The following is a 16529-nucleotide window of genomic DNA, read 5'->3' as shown; positions in this document are numbered from 1 at the left end:
TATAACAAGACAACAACAACAGTGGCAGCAACAATAAACAAAATCAGAAACCCAATAACAACCTTCTCTTGGCTGTCAGGCAGTTTCCCCTTCGGTGTAGTTATGGCCACAGCTGTCAGGGGTGCTGCTGGCTCCCAGCTGGGCAGGGATGGGGGCACTGTGATCTGAGCTCAGCAACCTCTCTCCGCACAGTCGGTGGCACCTCAGCTGGTGGGAGAGAGAAGGGCTCTGCAAACTCATGGAGGGCAGCTGGTCTCAGGGCCACTCTGGATGGCGAAACAGACTGTAGCAGGAACCTTGGAGCAGCAGGCTGGAACAGCAGAAGCAGACCCAGCATGGTAAAACAAGTGCAGCAAAGACTCCAAATCAGTGACATGAGCTGTGGGGGTTGGACACCGTTTGTGGAGTTGAAGTGTAGCAAAAAAGCCGGAAGCACCAGCAGAAAAAAAACAGGGCAGGGCAGCGGCAGCCAGGCTTTCACAAGCAGCCGAGAGACACTCCCACTGGAGAGAGGTCAAGGTGCCCTTTGCAGTTAGGCTGGATGTTGAAAAGATCCCAGTTCAACAGCTGCTCCTACGAGCAGAGGCTCACCCACGGAAATGAGAAACAGTGAAAGACAAAAAAACTCCACAGCAGCAGTAAATCCCCCGGGGCAGCAGCAGTTTGGCACTAAAACCACAACTGTCTCCACTCTGATATCAAGAGAGTGAGCTGAGCCCAGTCCTTGGCCCTCAGCCAATTCTCCAAGTATCTCTACATTTGCCAAGAGAAAACCTCCCAGCTAAGAAAGAGAAGCAAACTGTGCCCCCTCTCCATCCTGGCCACATCTTTTATCTCTCTTAAATATCTGTCATTCCCATCTCTGAGACAACAAATGGGAGAAAAGTTTCCTGAGAAAGAAAAGAAAAAAGGAAAAATCCTAACCTCCAACACCCTACAATGAAAAAAAAAAAGAAAAAGCCAAGCATGTAAGTATAAGCCAGTCAATAATGAGGACACTATGTGTTATAGTAAAGATCAAATATAGGGGTTATATCACTGCAATTACTCAACAATATATGTTGGAGTTTAAAAAGCTGATAAAGAACAGGTAACTGATATAAAGAAATTTAATAATGCATGTTAACTGCTGTGCTCAACACAATTAGGAGCAAAGGAGAAACATGATGTATTAGTTTAGAAAGAAAAGTGCAATTTAAGATATTTGACATAAGACCTTGGAGACGGTAGGACTGTTTCTCCAATAGGTGGGAAGAGATCTCCAGCAGGAGCTGATTCTGAAAATATCTTGCACAACACAGGTAAATAGCCAAACAGGTATTCATATACTTAGTTAAACTCTCTCCTTTTCAAAAATCCTGTTGTGAAATCAAGTATTAAGTCACAAGAGTTTGGAAGGCTGTAGCATGAAGGACTAAACCTTTCAATCTGTAGGAGAGAACAGGAAACTGGATTAATCTTTACAGACCCAGATACAGGGAGCTCTACTACTCAGAAATTTGTTTTTGAGATAAAAATGTTCTAGTTTGCAACCTTTCTCAAAGTGATGTACAAGAAGGAGTATGATCATCTGCTTGAAGAATTACACTGAAGCAAAACAGGTCAATGCTCTATTAAGGTACCCAGAAAGTGTGTTCAGATAAGTCGTTAAAATGGTATCAAAATTACTTTGCAAAACATAATTATAGAGTTGTGTTCTATGGTGGCAAAACAGAAAGACCTCAGCAAGTTTAAATCTTAAGGCAAATTACCTTGCCTGTCCTGCCAAAAGTCACTAACCTTTAAAGAGACATCAGACACTTTCAAGAATCCCAATCCTGTCAACTAGGCACAATAAAACCCATCTGTCATTATTTGGATTATGAGGAATTAGTGTTAAAATGCTGCAATACTCTGACTCCCTATTTCCAAATAGAAGAATTTGGCTTTTTACAGCTTCCTGTCAGTAGAGTCAGTTACTTTCCTCAAGTTAATTTCCCCTCAGTCATTTCCTTTGCTCTTTTTTCGAAGTTTTGTGGAAAAAGGAAGTTATTGATGCTACAAGCCTGACTGTAGCCATCCATACACACACACACAAGGTTGCAGAATCCCTGAGTTGTAAGAGACTTCAAGTTCATCCCATTCCAACCCCTGCCAGGACAAGGTAACCTTCAACTAGACCATGTTGCTCCAAGCCCCATCCAACCTGGTTTTGAACACTTCCAGGGCTGGGTAGTCCATCAACTCTCTGGGAAAACTTTGCCAGTGCCCAGAAACTGAACAGAGCAGTTGGCCTCCCACAAATGCTGACATTCCCACCAAGTGCTGGATTCCTGGCAGTTCAGTGGTTTCAGGCTACAAAGGGAACCTTACCCAGTAATTGCCACTAATTTCATGTTACAGCACACAGGTGCAAAGACAGTGGGAAAATAAGCAAAGTTCCAAAACACAGAAGACATTCAGAGGGTGATTTTAGAGACAGCAAGACAATTTCCTAGAAGGAGAACAATAACAATGTAGCTAAATGTTCAAAGACAATGATAACAGAAGAAATGAAAAGCTCTACATTGAATATTCGGAAGATTTACAGTAGGTGGCAGGTTACTGTGCTTTTTCAATTGATTAAAAAACTCTGTGTTAAAAGAAAGCTATTTGTTTTCTCCCATTCATCAACCACTATTCAGGCACTGGCAGCAGCTCCTCTGTGAAACTATACTTGCTATCAGCAGTTTATTCCCACAGCCAAGAGCAAAACATAAAAGGCACGTTTTCCAAATAGAAACTCCTGAAATTCTAAAACTCATGAAACACTAAGAAACACTATTTAAATTGTTCTAGCATTAGTGGATGCCAAATCAAAGCCATATATGTGCCAACAGACCCAAAATAACAAAGCTGAGTTACTCTATTGTATCCCAAAATTCCAACAAGAGAAACACAACGACTATTCTGTGGCTACTGAAAGCAGTAACAAGTAGCTTCAAATTCCTATCACCTCAGACTACCCAAAACTGTTTAAGATCAGTTTTTTTGGTGTTGTTTTGAAGAAAGTAGATCAGTGTATTTACAATATACTCACTCTCGCTCTTTCTCCGTCAGCTTGTCATTTATATTATCTTTGATTGTAGACCGGGAGCCCTTGTGAATTATAGGATACCTGAGTGGCACTTGTAAGAAGAAGGATATCATGGAAACCAGGTGAGCAGTATAGCCCAGGGCAACAGCGATGCTTCCATCATCTTTTGCTGTCAATGACAAAAGGATTCTATTATTAATTGTATCCATTGAATCCTAGTATTCATCTTTATTGTTCAGACAACAACAGTTAATACAGCTCTCAGAACTCAGGGACAGAAGGAGGCCTGGAGTAATTTTAGAGAGTTTTACAAGTGTTTGCACTTCACTGTGTTGTGTCTGCCTCTTGTGACAAGGCACAGAATATGGGTGATGGCTTGTTCTCCTGCAAATTTTACTTTCAAAGCTACATTGCCAGGATAGGGGAGGGTAAAGAAAAGATGAGAAAAGTAAAACAAAATTCCCAAGACAAAACTCAAGTATTAAGCTTTTTGCATTTCTCTAGATGGAGTTGACACGTGAGAGTAGGATAGGGAAAGCTGCATTCCTTCTCAACTTTATTCACGAGTGAGATCAGTTGGGAGAGACACTAACCCCAAGCTACGAACTCTGTTCTTTGCCAATAGCTGGAAAACCTTAGATTGACCCATTGTTTTAAAGTATCATTTTCAATCTGACATTTAAGGTTTTAGCATTAAAGCTTCACCTGCCAGGAACAGATCTTGCAATTGAAACTACATCTTTTAGCCATATAAAGGCTTTTCCTTTCTCTTTTCACTATTTTTAATTTTTTTCAAGGGATACAGACAGCACTAGCAACAGTCATCCCTTCTGGTGCATCCATGAAACTAGCTGAACAGAGGACCTTCAAGAAAGCTTATAATGAAATTCAATGACCATAATGAGCTCTACCAGAGCCTGTCATAATATTTGTATTTAAGTTACACCCCTGTTTAAATGGATTTTGTAAAAAATGTTGAAGATTTGCAGCAAAACTGGCTTTTTAGAGAATTTTTTCATCCTTCAGACGCCTAGTTTTTTTAAAAATAGTATCTACTGAGTCTGAGATAAGATCCATGCCAGACAGCTGGGTTTCAAATTTAACTGCCCATTTCACTAAACTGAATGCTAAGTACTTCTTCATTACAATACAATACTTCTAGAGACTTGGATAAAGAATTAGTAATTCTTTTGCAATGAATTAATACCAGGAAACTGAAAATTGGCCAGAAGATGGCACACCACTGATTTCTTAAGAGTCAGCAAACTGAGTCATCATCACATTTAATTCAATCATGGAAACAAAGCAACAGACTGATAGATTTTTTCCTACTGACAAACTAATTTGTTCTAAAGATTATTCCTCCAGTATTCTAGTATCCAATATACACATTATTAGTACAAGCTAATTACTATGAGGTGGCTTTAAAGAGATGGAGGTTTTTGCTCAAGAAACCAGAGTGAATAAGTACTGGGGAGAAGAACCCTCAAGGGGATTTTAATGAATTGCCAGTTCACGTCAAACATCTGTAGATGAATGCATGCAGTTACCGTACAACTGTTACACAGGCAGGCATATGATATATTTGCTTCTGAAATAGGATGAGGGCTGACAGTTAAAGCAGAAGGTCACTTATAAAGTACTGCATACTGTTAGAGAGATTCAAAATACTTTTTTGCAAGGTATTTATTTGACAAGTTTACCAGCTACTACAGCAAATCAAATGGGGATTCATGCCTGTTGCCCCACAAAGATTTATGGACTAAAAGTAGCCCAAACAGAATTTTAGGCCAGACACAAATATTTTCCAGATTCACTGAGTTTGGAAGGTACCTCTGGGAATGGCACACCCTCAACCCCAGGTAAGAGCAGGTTGTCCCTAGTACGGCATCCAGCTGGGTTCTGGGCATCCACAAAGATGCAGACTTCTCTGCCTTTCTAGGTAACCTGTTCCGGTGTTTCAATATGCAGTCTTAGAACACAGAGGTGCTTTGCTAAGAGTCAAAAGAAACCGCCTTTGCTTTAGCTAGGAAATGCCAAGAAATAATTCTTAATTTTGACCAGATCTTTTTGGTCAAAAATTGGACCCCAAGCTATTGCTTATGAATTTTACAAAGTTTAGAAGCAGTCTTAACTGTAACAACTACATTAGGAATATGCAGCTACCTTGAAAGTCTTCAGAATTAGGAAGCTTGACTCCACAAACAAAGTAATCCTTTTGGTTATTCTGTAAATTTAAAATCAACAGTGGAAAGTGAGCATGGAACAATAACACCCAGAACACCAAAACCTTCATTAAACGTGACAACAAACCTAACAAACAATAAAATCAAAATCAAAAAAACTAAATATTCAACTAAACTTACAGTGACTGACAGTATTTTAATTTGCATCTCACACAGTTTGAAAAAATAAAACACTTTTTTAAAGAGTGAAGAGCTTCATATTAATTCATATATGAATATATGAAGCTCAACATTTTAACATATGTTTCTGTGCAATCAGCTAGCCTACTGTCAGGGTTAATTTATGTAATTGTACACAAAATGGAAAACATCCATTAAATTATAGCTATTCTATTTTCATAGAGGGCACTGTGTAAGAGGCCCTGGCACAAGTTCCCTCCCTGCAAAGTTTGTAATCTAAAGACCAAATGTAAGAAAAAGCTGAAATAAACAGAATGAGCAAAGAGCAGATTCTGTCACAAGTAAAGCACAATATTTGCTTGCAGTATAGGAAGTCCATTTCATATTAAGCAGGTTGTCAGGACGTTGAAAACATACCAAATCAATAGGGTAGATGTAGGATAGCTCTGACAGCAACTGCTTGCATCGAATAGTCTGCTGGGCATTTGTCTTCAAAAACTGTTCTCTTTGGGGAAAGAGATTCCAAAACCATTATTTTCTTCAAAAGCTCCAAATAAAGGTACCAAGCTGTCACATCCCTTTTGCAGCTTTCCAGTTATCACCTCCTATCCTCCAAAAAGTTAGGTAAATCCACCCAAAAAAATAATACAGCATTTAAAAGCTAATTTTTGTTTTCAGGCATACCATACATTATAGACATATTTTGACTGCCAGAATCAGGTATTACAAAGCTGTGTTACACTAAAGCACATCTAGAAGTCCTATCAGAGTCTACACATACAACCAAGCCTCTGTTTCCTTCTCTGATAGACTTGCCACTGGTAATCCTTACTTTAGATATCTATGAATTGTAGCAGGGATGTCTTAACAGAAGTTTTAGGACAACATGAGGAAGAATGTGATGTCAGAAGTCCCATTTTCAATAGCCTACTCTCAAGCTTGTCTTTTTTTTTCAGTTACAGAGTAAACATAGGTCCTTTTACCTCTTAGCAGTGCATTCCTTTTTTAATTCATACAGAGATTCATTATGCTCTTCAAGTTTCTGGTATTCAGTTCCAAATGCATTTTCTAAGGAACATAAGGAATCAGGGAAAAAAAACCAGTATGAAGTATTTTCTTAATTATCCAAAGTTTTAGAAGTAGATACTGACAAAATGTTGGCAATAGTCCTCCACTTATTCTTACCCTCCCATTTTCCATATTATGCTCCCAAACCAGAGAATGCCAGCACAGGAGGAACGCTTGTCTTCATGCACCACACACCATTCACCAGCCAAATACAACCCATCAGATTTCATCCTTCTTTAATACCTATTCCTCTCACAACCACACAGTGCAGTAATCCAGTTATCAGGTCTCAATATCAGCACAGCCAGAATAAAGTACATGGTAAAAACCATCCTTTTTAGCAGTGACCAATTACTTTAGACTCAACTAAGTATTGAAATAAAAAAATCCTGCAACAAGATCAAACATGTGCCTGGTTTGTTCTTGGTGAGTTCCAAAGAGGCAGTGATACAGCATTTCACTACAGGAGACTTGCCCAGTAAAGGATGATACCAAGATGGCTGAGCATTTCATCTGTCACTTTCATATCAAAATATTAGGAGGGATTTTTGTCTTCTAATGCTTAAAACTGAATCCAAATCACAGGTACAGCAACTTCCCTCATGATATTATGAAGTCTCTTTATCATGGCAATGTTTACTGTACTATACTGCAACTCTTCTGATGTTCTCATAAAATGTCAAACACAGATTTAAGATTGCTTTGGAGACGTGTCATAATAAGAAGTTATTTAGAGACAAGATACCAGAAACTGCTTTCTAAAACTCAGTATAACATAGAGAGTGAAGAAATTACACCTAGCTGCAAATTTCAGATAAAGAAAAATCACAAGCACATTACAGCCAGGCAATGAAAATAGAAAAGAAACCAGCATTTTCATTCTGGTCATAAACTAGGCTAAGGTTTCTACATTTACCTCTATCAAGCAAAGTACTTTTTTGCTTATGCAACAAGGCTACTTCCTGACCAAGGGCCTTCTTCTGCCGTTCCAGTTCATTACGTAGCACCAAGATCTTCAACTGTAAACATTCGCTCTCCTTTTTCTACGGGAAGAAATACAGATTTAAAAAAAAAAAAAAAAAGCTTCTCTGCACAAAAGCAGTTTCATAAAAAGGTGATAGGAGGGAATGAAAAAACAGGACAAGACTAGCACCTGCCTAAGAACTGAGTTCACAGGTTACCACAGGAAACAGATTCCCAAAGACTCTAATCATTTTGCTGCTTTGGAAGGAAAGCAACACAGTTGTGTGCCACAGTGCTTGCTCCTCCTATGGGTTGTATCACCTCTCTTGAGCCCAGACCAAAAATTAAGAACAGTGCTGCACCATGACATAAAAACTGACAGCACAGCACTAGCAGCAGGATGAGCATTCACTCCCTGGCAGAGGGCTCACCGGCAAGAGGGAAGGTGAGCAGTAAGAAGCTTATACAAAGTTTTTGGTTTTTTCCCCAGGAACTGGAAAAAGGCTGGAGATGTTCAAGCTGCACTATTAGATTCAATTCCCAGCTTCAGGACAATGAGAGTAAGAGGATACAAAGAAAAAGTTGAGAGTTCAGTCTAGAGAACAGAAAAGGTTCCCAGGAGACCTGAGCACCCCAGTGGTCCAAGACAGCTGGAGAAGGAGTTTGGACAAGGGCCTGAAATGACAGGACAAGGGGAAATAGCTTCCCACTGCCAGAGGGCAGGCTTAGATGGGATATTGGGAACAAAACTCTTCGTTGCGAGGGTGAGTGAGGAGGCCCTGACACAGGTTGCCCACAGAAACTGTGGCTGCCCCATGCCTGGAAGTGTTCAAGGCCAGGTTGGATAGGGCTTGGAGCAGACCAGTCTAATGGAAGGTATGCCTGCATATGGCAGGAGGGTTGGAACTGGATGAGCTTTAAGGTCCCCTCCAATTAAAAACATATTAGGATTGTATTACAGAGTTTTACTTTCATATATTTAAAAATAAAAAGCCTTTGCAAGGAGGGATGAGCATATCCATAACTGAAAAGCTTATGGTTAAACAGTCAAGATACCAGGAGAAGGTAAAGAAGCCCTGGGCTGGAATGACTCACAAGAGATTTTATATTGTCCCTTATAGAAGGTGACTTCTTCACCTCTTCATCTACAGTGTAACCCCTGTAATTACAGCCAGTAAACAAGCTCCTATTTTTCCCAGTTTGTCAAATCCTTGAGCCAGTTTGACACTTTTGGAACTTAGCTGAGTATTCTCAACTCAGAATCTGTTTCACAGCAATAAATTAACTTCACACTGCAAATGTGCCCTTTACAAGGCACCAGACACATACCAGTACCAACATAATGAAGTCCATGGAAGTAATAAAGAACCACAAACCACTCCTGTTCTGTCAACTTATCTTTTAACCAAGATCAGCTTTCCTGGGCAGAAAGCAGAAGTTAATGTCAACAGACTTCTCTGGGGAGGGGAGGAGAGCAGGCAAAACCAACTGTCAAAGTGTTCTAAGATCTAATACAATTTCTGTTCAAAATGACTATGTTGCTTGAGTGGCAGCATTTGCATGAATTCTGTTTATCCAAAAGGAATCAGGGTGCAAAAAGATACACCCAGTAGACTCACCTCACCCTAAATCCACCACAGGTTCCTGTCATGTTTCATATAAATCATTAGAAGTTTGTTTTTCCTAAAAGAATTCTTTCATACACTGTGCAATGTTTATGTTTTGATAGCATGATTGTACAAAATAAAGGTAAAAATAGGATAAGCGATTTATCAGTCCAGCTGAGCAACACACACAACTCATACTGATGATATTACACAGCTCTCAGATGAGTTCCCATTTAAAAAGACAGGTGTAAATAAAGATTTCAAGTTCAAGTGTTAAAAATAAAAACCAAGCTTACGGTCAAGACATCAGCCAGATGCTTCAGCAAGCCCATAAAATAAAGTTTTAATAAATCAAACATACCAGTTCGTTCCTTGTAGATGTACATCTCAGCTTTTCTTCAATCTCCCTTCCTATTTTCTGAACAGTTACCTGAGTCTGTTTAATTGCACACTGAGCTCTGTGGAGCCTGCAAGGAGAAAGTTACAGCTGTGATAAAGGTTCCCCACATGTGCAAACACCTCAAAACCAGCAGCAGGAATGCAAATTCAGACTGTCAGCTTCTACTTCAAAATATCAAATGAGGAAGCATAAGGAAGGCAGGGTTAGATGGGATACTGGAATTAAATTCCTCCCCTGTGGTGAGGAATTTCTCACCCTGAGGGTGGTGAGGCCCTGGCACAAGTTGCCCAGAGAAGCTGTGGCTGCCCCATCCTTGGCAGTGTTCAAGGCCAGGTTGGACAGGACTTGGAGTAACCTGATCTAGTGCAAAGTGCCCCTGCCCATGGCAGGGGGTTGGAACTGGATGAGCTTTAAGGTCCCACAACCCCAAACCATTCTGTGATAACTTGCATAGTTTATGAAGAAAACCACAAAGTCTTTAAATTCATCAAGTATCAAAATCTCTTCTTAATTTTTTCAATTCAACAGATGCTGCTCATGCTGAAGGAGAGAGAGCAGGTAATTATGGGTATCGCATTTAAGTTAAATCACCATTAACATGAAGATAGATACACGCAAGCATTGTTAACACAGACCAGCTTTAGAAAAAGTGCAAGTATCCTTTAGCTAACACAGTTACCCAGCCAAGAACATGAAACATTCTTCAGCACTTCCCACTATGCTACAAGCCCTTCTGTGGCAAAAACATAGATTTCTTAACTGAATCACATTTGAAAACATTAAAAGGTTATGATGATGTGTTACTTTGATTGTTAGCCCTGGCTTCAGGGTGAAGAGAGAAAAAAATTATTTGCCATATTTATTGGGGAAAAAAATCAGAGAAAAAAGATGGCAAAAACAGGTCTACGAGAGACATTAACCTCTTTCTTAAAATTAACATGGAGTAGAAATTATTGTATTTATTAGAAGAAGAGAGGAGTGGAATGGAAACAAACAATGCTAGTAATATTAATAAACAAGGTCTTGTGATTTAGGACTTTTACATGTCAGAGTTCTAAATGAATACACTTAAGTCATCAGATGCCTTTAGTCCTTCACACTTTTCCTTCTCCTAAACACCAGTAATAGCATAATTTAAAACAAGAATCTAAATAATTTCCTTGGTTTCTCTTGAGTTTTTCAAACTGCTCATAGCACCAGCAGCCACAGAGCTGGTCAAGAGCAGCTGTACTCCATCCTGTATTAAGAAACACTGCTCTGCTGGCTGCTGAGGGGGTGAGAGGGCATTAAGACTACTGAGACCAAAAGTCCTCCATCACCCAAGGGCTTGGTCTAACATGCTCCATGAAGAACTGAGACCTCCTGGGAACTCGGATCCTACTGGGAACTACTTCTTAGACCTCCCACCTCTGTGAATGCATCCTGAGGCTGGTGACTACGGAACATGCAGTTACGCAGGTCAAAGCCAAGGTTTGCTGACCATCCTGAACATCACTCAGAGCTCTGCTGTCATGTCATCCAGCAGGAGCTAAGTTTTCTACTTCCACACTTGCCAACTTGTCTCTTTCCAAAAGGCTGGAATGTTTTCCTTCTACATATAAGAAAGCTAAAACTTTTAGGTCAAGTTTACTGAGTGACATTTCCCCTTTTTATGTAGTTTAACACTGGAAGAACATTCTCGATTTAGTCTATTAGGTGATCATGAGACAGTCTTACAAGTTTTCACAACACTCCATTGAGGCAGGAAAACCTCCTGGAAGGTGCTCTACTCATTGAAAGTATTTATGGAATGGAGAAATTGTTAGAAAGGTCATTTTCTATGTGAGTTTCTCACAGTGATTTGATCAATACTCATTAACAACATACAAATTGTGTAGTACCTAAATTCTCCTACCCATGCCCAAAGGGTAAGGAATAAACATTTACAGAGACTGACTTCTCAAAACAATACATACAGTGGAATACTTGTTCAGTTGGGTGAATCAGTATCTAAATATATATTCCTGACATATAAAAACTGCTATACAAAATAATTCAGCAATAAAATCTGGTTTTAATAAGAAATTGATTTCTTTTTAAGCCAAGCATCATCCACTCATTCCTTGCACAGTTAAACTTTGCTGCCTTGATGCCAAAGAGGGCCATTTACACTTCAAGACAGAAAAATTACTGATATCGGTTGACTCAATCCCAGTACATCCACTATTGTTCTAAGAACTTTAAAATGGTAACATGACCAAATCCAAAGCTAAATCTACCAAGATTAGGGACTTTATGTCACAAACACAGCAACTATCAACAGACATTCTTTTCTCAGCCAAGAAAATGTCCCCACGTAGAAATCTTTGGTCATCCAACAAGACGAATACAAATAAAGCTGTAAGAATGCCAACAGGGAAATTTTGTCTATCACTTCTGCACAAGCAGACTTTGGTGGAAGCAATTACGATTACGCCAATGGAGATCAGCAAGCTGAGGCCATAAATCTGGATTAAAACACATACAGAATAAACAGAGAGAAACTTCAATTCTAACTGACCACATCTTGTTTCCATTTCAAGGCTAAATGCAGGTCCAATGCTACAGCTTAGTCAGCACAAGCTGTACTTTGAGCACAATCCTGCTTGGTTTAATAACCAATACCAGGTTATTAAACAATAGCATAAGCCAACTGATTACATCCCCTATATGCCATTAGCCAACATGGGATTCTTCCTATATTGACCAAGATTTCATTTTTTAATGTATTTTACTAAAATTAGCACTTCCACAGCACTTTAAAAGCTAATTGAGGGCTTGAAGAGGCCACTGGCCTGCTACCAATTTTCCTCCAGCAATTGGGAAAGCCAAGCCAGTTACAGCAGAAACTCCAGCCTTTTTAAAGGGATAAGTTTAGCCAACAGTGTTGTCATCCAGTGTCTGCAGCAGCTCACAGCCATTGTCAGCCAGAAGCAGAGCAACTGCAACATGAAGTGTGACAAATTTACTGCTGTTGCTTGGGGCCCTGGGAGATGTTGTGCAATTGTCCAACATCAGATCAGTTCCATGCTGTAGCCTGGGAAAGAATCAGAAAGCAAAGCAGACATTAAAATTCCTGAGCATCCTGACTGACTGGAGGTGGAGATCCACAAGGCTGCTGTTCTACTTCCATCCCCATAGCACCTGCTTTCTGAGATGGTGAGATTAGAAAGACACAAAACACTCTCTCTTCCTTGGACAGTTTAGAAAACAGTTGGATACATTAAAAGTGCAATCCATGTATTGTAAACTAAGACTAACAAAAGCTGTATCCCTACTTGGTCTACAAAGGACCAGCACATAAAATTTCAGTGTCTCTTCTCTACTTTCTAGATCCCAAGTTCCTCAAATATAGGCAATTTAGATAATTTCCTCAAGGCTTTTCAAGTCTTATATCAAAATGCTTTCCGCAACAACCACTATCCCCTCCCCCCTGCAAAAAAAGGCCCACAGCTCACTTTCTACATTGGCTGTAAGATTTGAAACCAATCTGGGTACCAGCTTGCATGGGGACGGAGACAAAATAGTTACCAAGTTTTGGACTTCTTCATTATTACTAGACTTCCTTGACATAATGTTCTTGTCTTGTTTGCAAGATCAATCAGCTTTCCTTACTTCCCAGGACTGAACAGTGCAGTGGTCCAACATAACTTGACTTTAAAACTTTGGAATGTGCTGTAACAACACATTCACTCTCTTTAAGCCTGCAGTAAGTTGGAAGGTTCAGCTGGAGCACTTTCCTTTATAACACACTGCAGTATCCTAGTCTCTCTTGATCATGCATAAATCCAATGACTTGCTAGTTCGTATAGCAAATTCATTTCTGGCAGCAATCTCTGAAAAACTGAAAGCTGGAGTGTAGTGAGAGTTGTGCCTATTAAGTGCCTTGATTTGAAAGACAGGGATCTGTCAAGGAAGGCAGGAACCTCCCTTGGAATGGAAAAATTACCTCCTTCCCTCCAAATTATTATAACCTGGAAATTACAGGACTTTCAGGTATGGAAAAAGGAATAACAGTTCTTTACTAGTACGTATGTGTACAACAAGGCAAACAAACAGCAACAATGGCAGCAACAGCAAACAAAACCAGGAACCCAGTAAAATCAGCCTTCTCTTGGCTGTCAGGCACTTTCCCCTTTGGTGTAGTTACAGTCACAGCTGGCAGGGGCATTGCTGGCTCCCAGCCAGGCAGGGCAGGTGTGACGATTCTCCCAAAATTCCAAGGGGCGCTGTGGTGCCAGGTCAGTTGCATCTACTTCCCATGGTAATCCCTGGTGGGCTGGATGTCAAAAATAGGCTACAGCAGGAACCCTGGAGCAGCGGCTGGGATGGCAGAGGCAGGCACACCTCCTGAGATGGCAAACAAAAATGTAATAGAAAACTCCACAGCCTTAGCAGAAGCCACAGGGGTTGGCTGCATGCTGCAGCCAGGGAGATACCCTCCAGGAATAGGGAAGGGGTCAGGTTCCCGGGCTTTCCCCTGGGGCACCCAAATAGATTGTGAGGGTCCTTTTTCCAGTCAGATCAGGTGTTAATAAGGGCCCAATCCAACAGTTTCTCTAATGAGCACAGGCTCACCCACAGCAGAAAATGCAGTGCGAGGGCAAAAGGTCCGCAGTGGCAGCAAATCCTCCAGGCAGTGACTGCAGACCAACAGGTCCTTCCCTCTGATCCCGAGAGTCCAAGAGGAGCCTAGCCCTGCACTGCCCTGTCAAAATCTGGCAGTATCTCTGCCCTTCCCAAGAGAAAGCCCCTCAGCTACCATAGTGCAGCCAGCTGCACTCCTCCCCCTTAGTGACATTTTTTGTCTCTTTTAAGTACTGGTCATTATTGTCTCTTAGCAACAAATGGGACAAAATACTACGAGAGAAAGAAACAAAAGGAAAAATCCTAACCCCCAACATTAAGACATATGCTTATATTTACATTAATGAGTCTCACTTTATCAGTCAGTTGATGCATGATTTTGCAGTTCTATCATCCACTCCCAATATCTGTTTTCTATCAGACAAATCTGGATTTTTCATATACAGAACTTTAAGCCATAAATACATCAATTAGTTATAGCAGTCACATACTACAGCTCCTTCTCACAAGAGAAATAAATGCCTCTGGTCATATTTGCCAGAACAACCTTAGTTTACAGCATGAATAAATTTAAACTGAGAATTACAACATGGGATTTAGAAACTAGAATGGAACACTCCTGGCAATAAGTGACAAGTCCTAGAAGTAAAGTACCCAAAACTATTATCAAAGAAAAAAATAATTAAAGACTTTCCTATTAAATTCAGAAACTAGAATACACACTACTTTATGTCAGTCCACAAATTTAGATTCTGGAGAGCGCCAGCCAGCTATAAGATTTTTTTCATAACCCCTTAAAACCATCATTTTGTTATAAATACCTATTATAATACTGTCTTTTTGCAAGTATTAAGATGAATGTTATATGTATAATTTTAGAATGGCTTTACTGCGTGGATGTAGTTTGGTTTTTTGTCCTCTCTCCTGATAATAGCAAAAATTTAGGCGTAAGTGTAATAGTTGATATAGTATGTTTGAACTGCCCACAAGTTAGGATAACCCCCAGTGAACAGGTGATGGGGACCTGGCTGCTATCAACACTCATGCCTGTGGAAAGAAGGAGCCAAAGCCCAAATTAAAAGATAAGGAAAGAATTAAGACCACAAGGCAAGAAATACACACGCTCTAAAAAGGCGGATCCAAGGAGTGGCCATGCAAGACAGTTCCTGGAAGATGTAAACTAGTTAATGGAAAAGTTTGAATATGTATAAAGTCTATGAATGTGCATCAAGGTGATGCAAAAGAAATGATATATAAAGGGTGTTCCCAAAACACCAGGTATGCTCATGGCAGAGCACCAAGCACCTGGCTGTTATTCTTTGCTTTATTATCTGTGTCTCTCATTGTCTTTATTAAACCTTTTAAATTTTACCAGGACAGTGAACCTTGTTTTTCACAATTTGCTACATGTGCTTTTCCACAACAAAAAATTCCTAATTTATAATCATGTACTCCCTATTCAATGTCTTCAGAAACTTATATCTACAATTTGTCAAAAGCAGAGGTAAGGCAAGAAAATACAGTAGGGAGTAAGAAAATAATAAAATTCAAGTCTGACAATCATTTATGACATCAAACCTCTACAACAGTCAATGCCGTAAGAAACTGACACAAGACAGTGCTGTTGCAGCACAGATAACTTTCTATCATTCTTTCAAACACTTCTGAGTCCTACACATGTAAATCACTTGCATGTAAGCCTTATGCTTACACTGGAGATTCTACATTTAAGCATTACACATTTAAGACTCAAATTAAGCTTTAATATAATCAAGTTCACGTGAATTTGTGGACTGCAACAGTGAATGCTTTGAGCTATCTGGAAACAAAGAAAAGGAAAAAACATGTCTGTCAAATGGTCAGCAGGGCAGGTTCCAGCCTCCAGTTTGAGGAATATTTAAGAAAGCTAGCTAGGGTACAGATCACCTTCAATACTCACAGGGCATGAATGGAAGAGGAGACCCTTAAGGTGAAACACATTTTTTTTTGAGAAATGAAGCAACAAAATGTGAGATGTCTCAAGTTCTCTTATTCCAATTCACACATTTAATGCCAGTTAAATGGGTGTGTTATAGACAACACTATAATACCAGCTTTTGCATTGATATATTAACTTTTTGTTTCACAAGTATTTTAATATAGAACAATTTATACTTTTAACTACTTTTGGATGGTATAATCTGTCAGTTTCCATATACACTGTAGAGTTTATATGAATAGTAATGTAATAAATACGTTGTGCTGTAGGCATTAGCAAACTGTCAAAAATAGAGACTAAAAATACCTCTATGTAACCAACTTGAAGAATGGTGCAAAACCACTAATTTTCCTTACATTTGTGAACTGATGCATAAGCATCCAGAGTGTGAAATAACAGGATAGGAACATGGGAAGACCTTAGCTATAGAATATCCTGCAGGCAGGTCAGAGGTTAAAAATCAAACAAGAAGAGAACCTGGAATATC

At 39.7% G+C, this 16529-nt stretch overlaps 1 protein-coding gene across 1 annotated transcript in view; it reads right to left on the bottom strand.

The window, feature by feature from the left end:
• UVRAG (UV radiation resistance associated) overlaps positions 1-16529 on the bottom strand; it is a 97369-nt gene that overhangs the window by 50022 nt on the left and 30818 nt on the right. The window contains exons 7-12 of the mRNA XM_005524147.3: positions 9421-9526; positions 7406-7532; positions 6405-6489; positions 5839-5926; positions 5222-5282; positions 3059-3224 (exon numbers count right to left, since the gene is read on the bottom strand). Of these exons, the coding sequence (XP_005524204.1) occupies positions 3059-3224; positions 5222-5282; positions 5839-5926; positions 6405-6489; positions 7406-7532; positions 9421-9526 (633 nt within the window). The remainder of the gene's footprint in view (positions 1-3058; positions 3225-5221; positions 5283-5838; positions 5927-6404; positions 6490-7405; positions 7533-9420; positions 9527-16529) is intronic.

The sequence above is a fragment of the Pseudopodoces humilis genome, chromosome 2, assembly GCF_049639895.1.
Source record: "Pseudopodoces humilis isolate 2021_Gansu_Grassland_sample_001 chromosome 2, ASM4963989v1, whole genome shotgun sequence".
Lineage (NCBI taxonomy): Eukaryota > Metazoa > Chordata > Aves > Passeriformes > Paridae > Pseudopodoces > Pseudopodoces humilis.
Note: the sequence above shows the minus strand (reverse complement) of the source record. Positions and strands in the feature narration are given on the sequence as shown.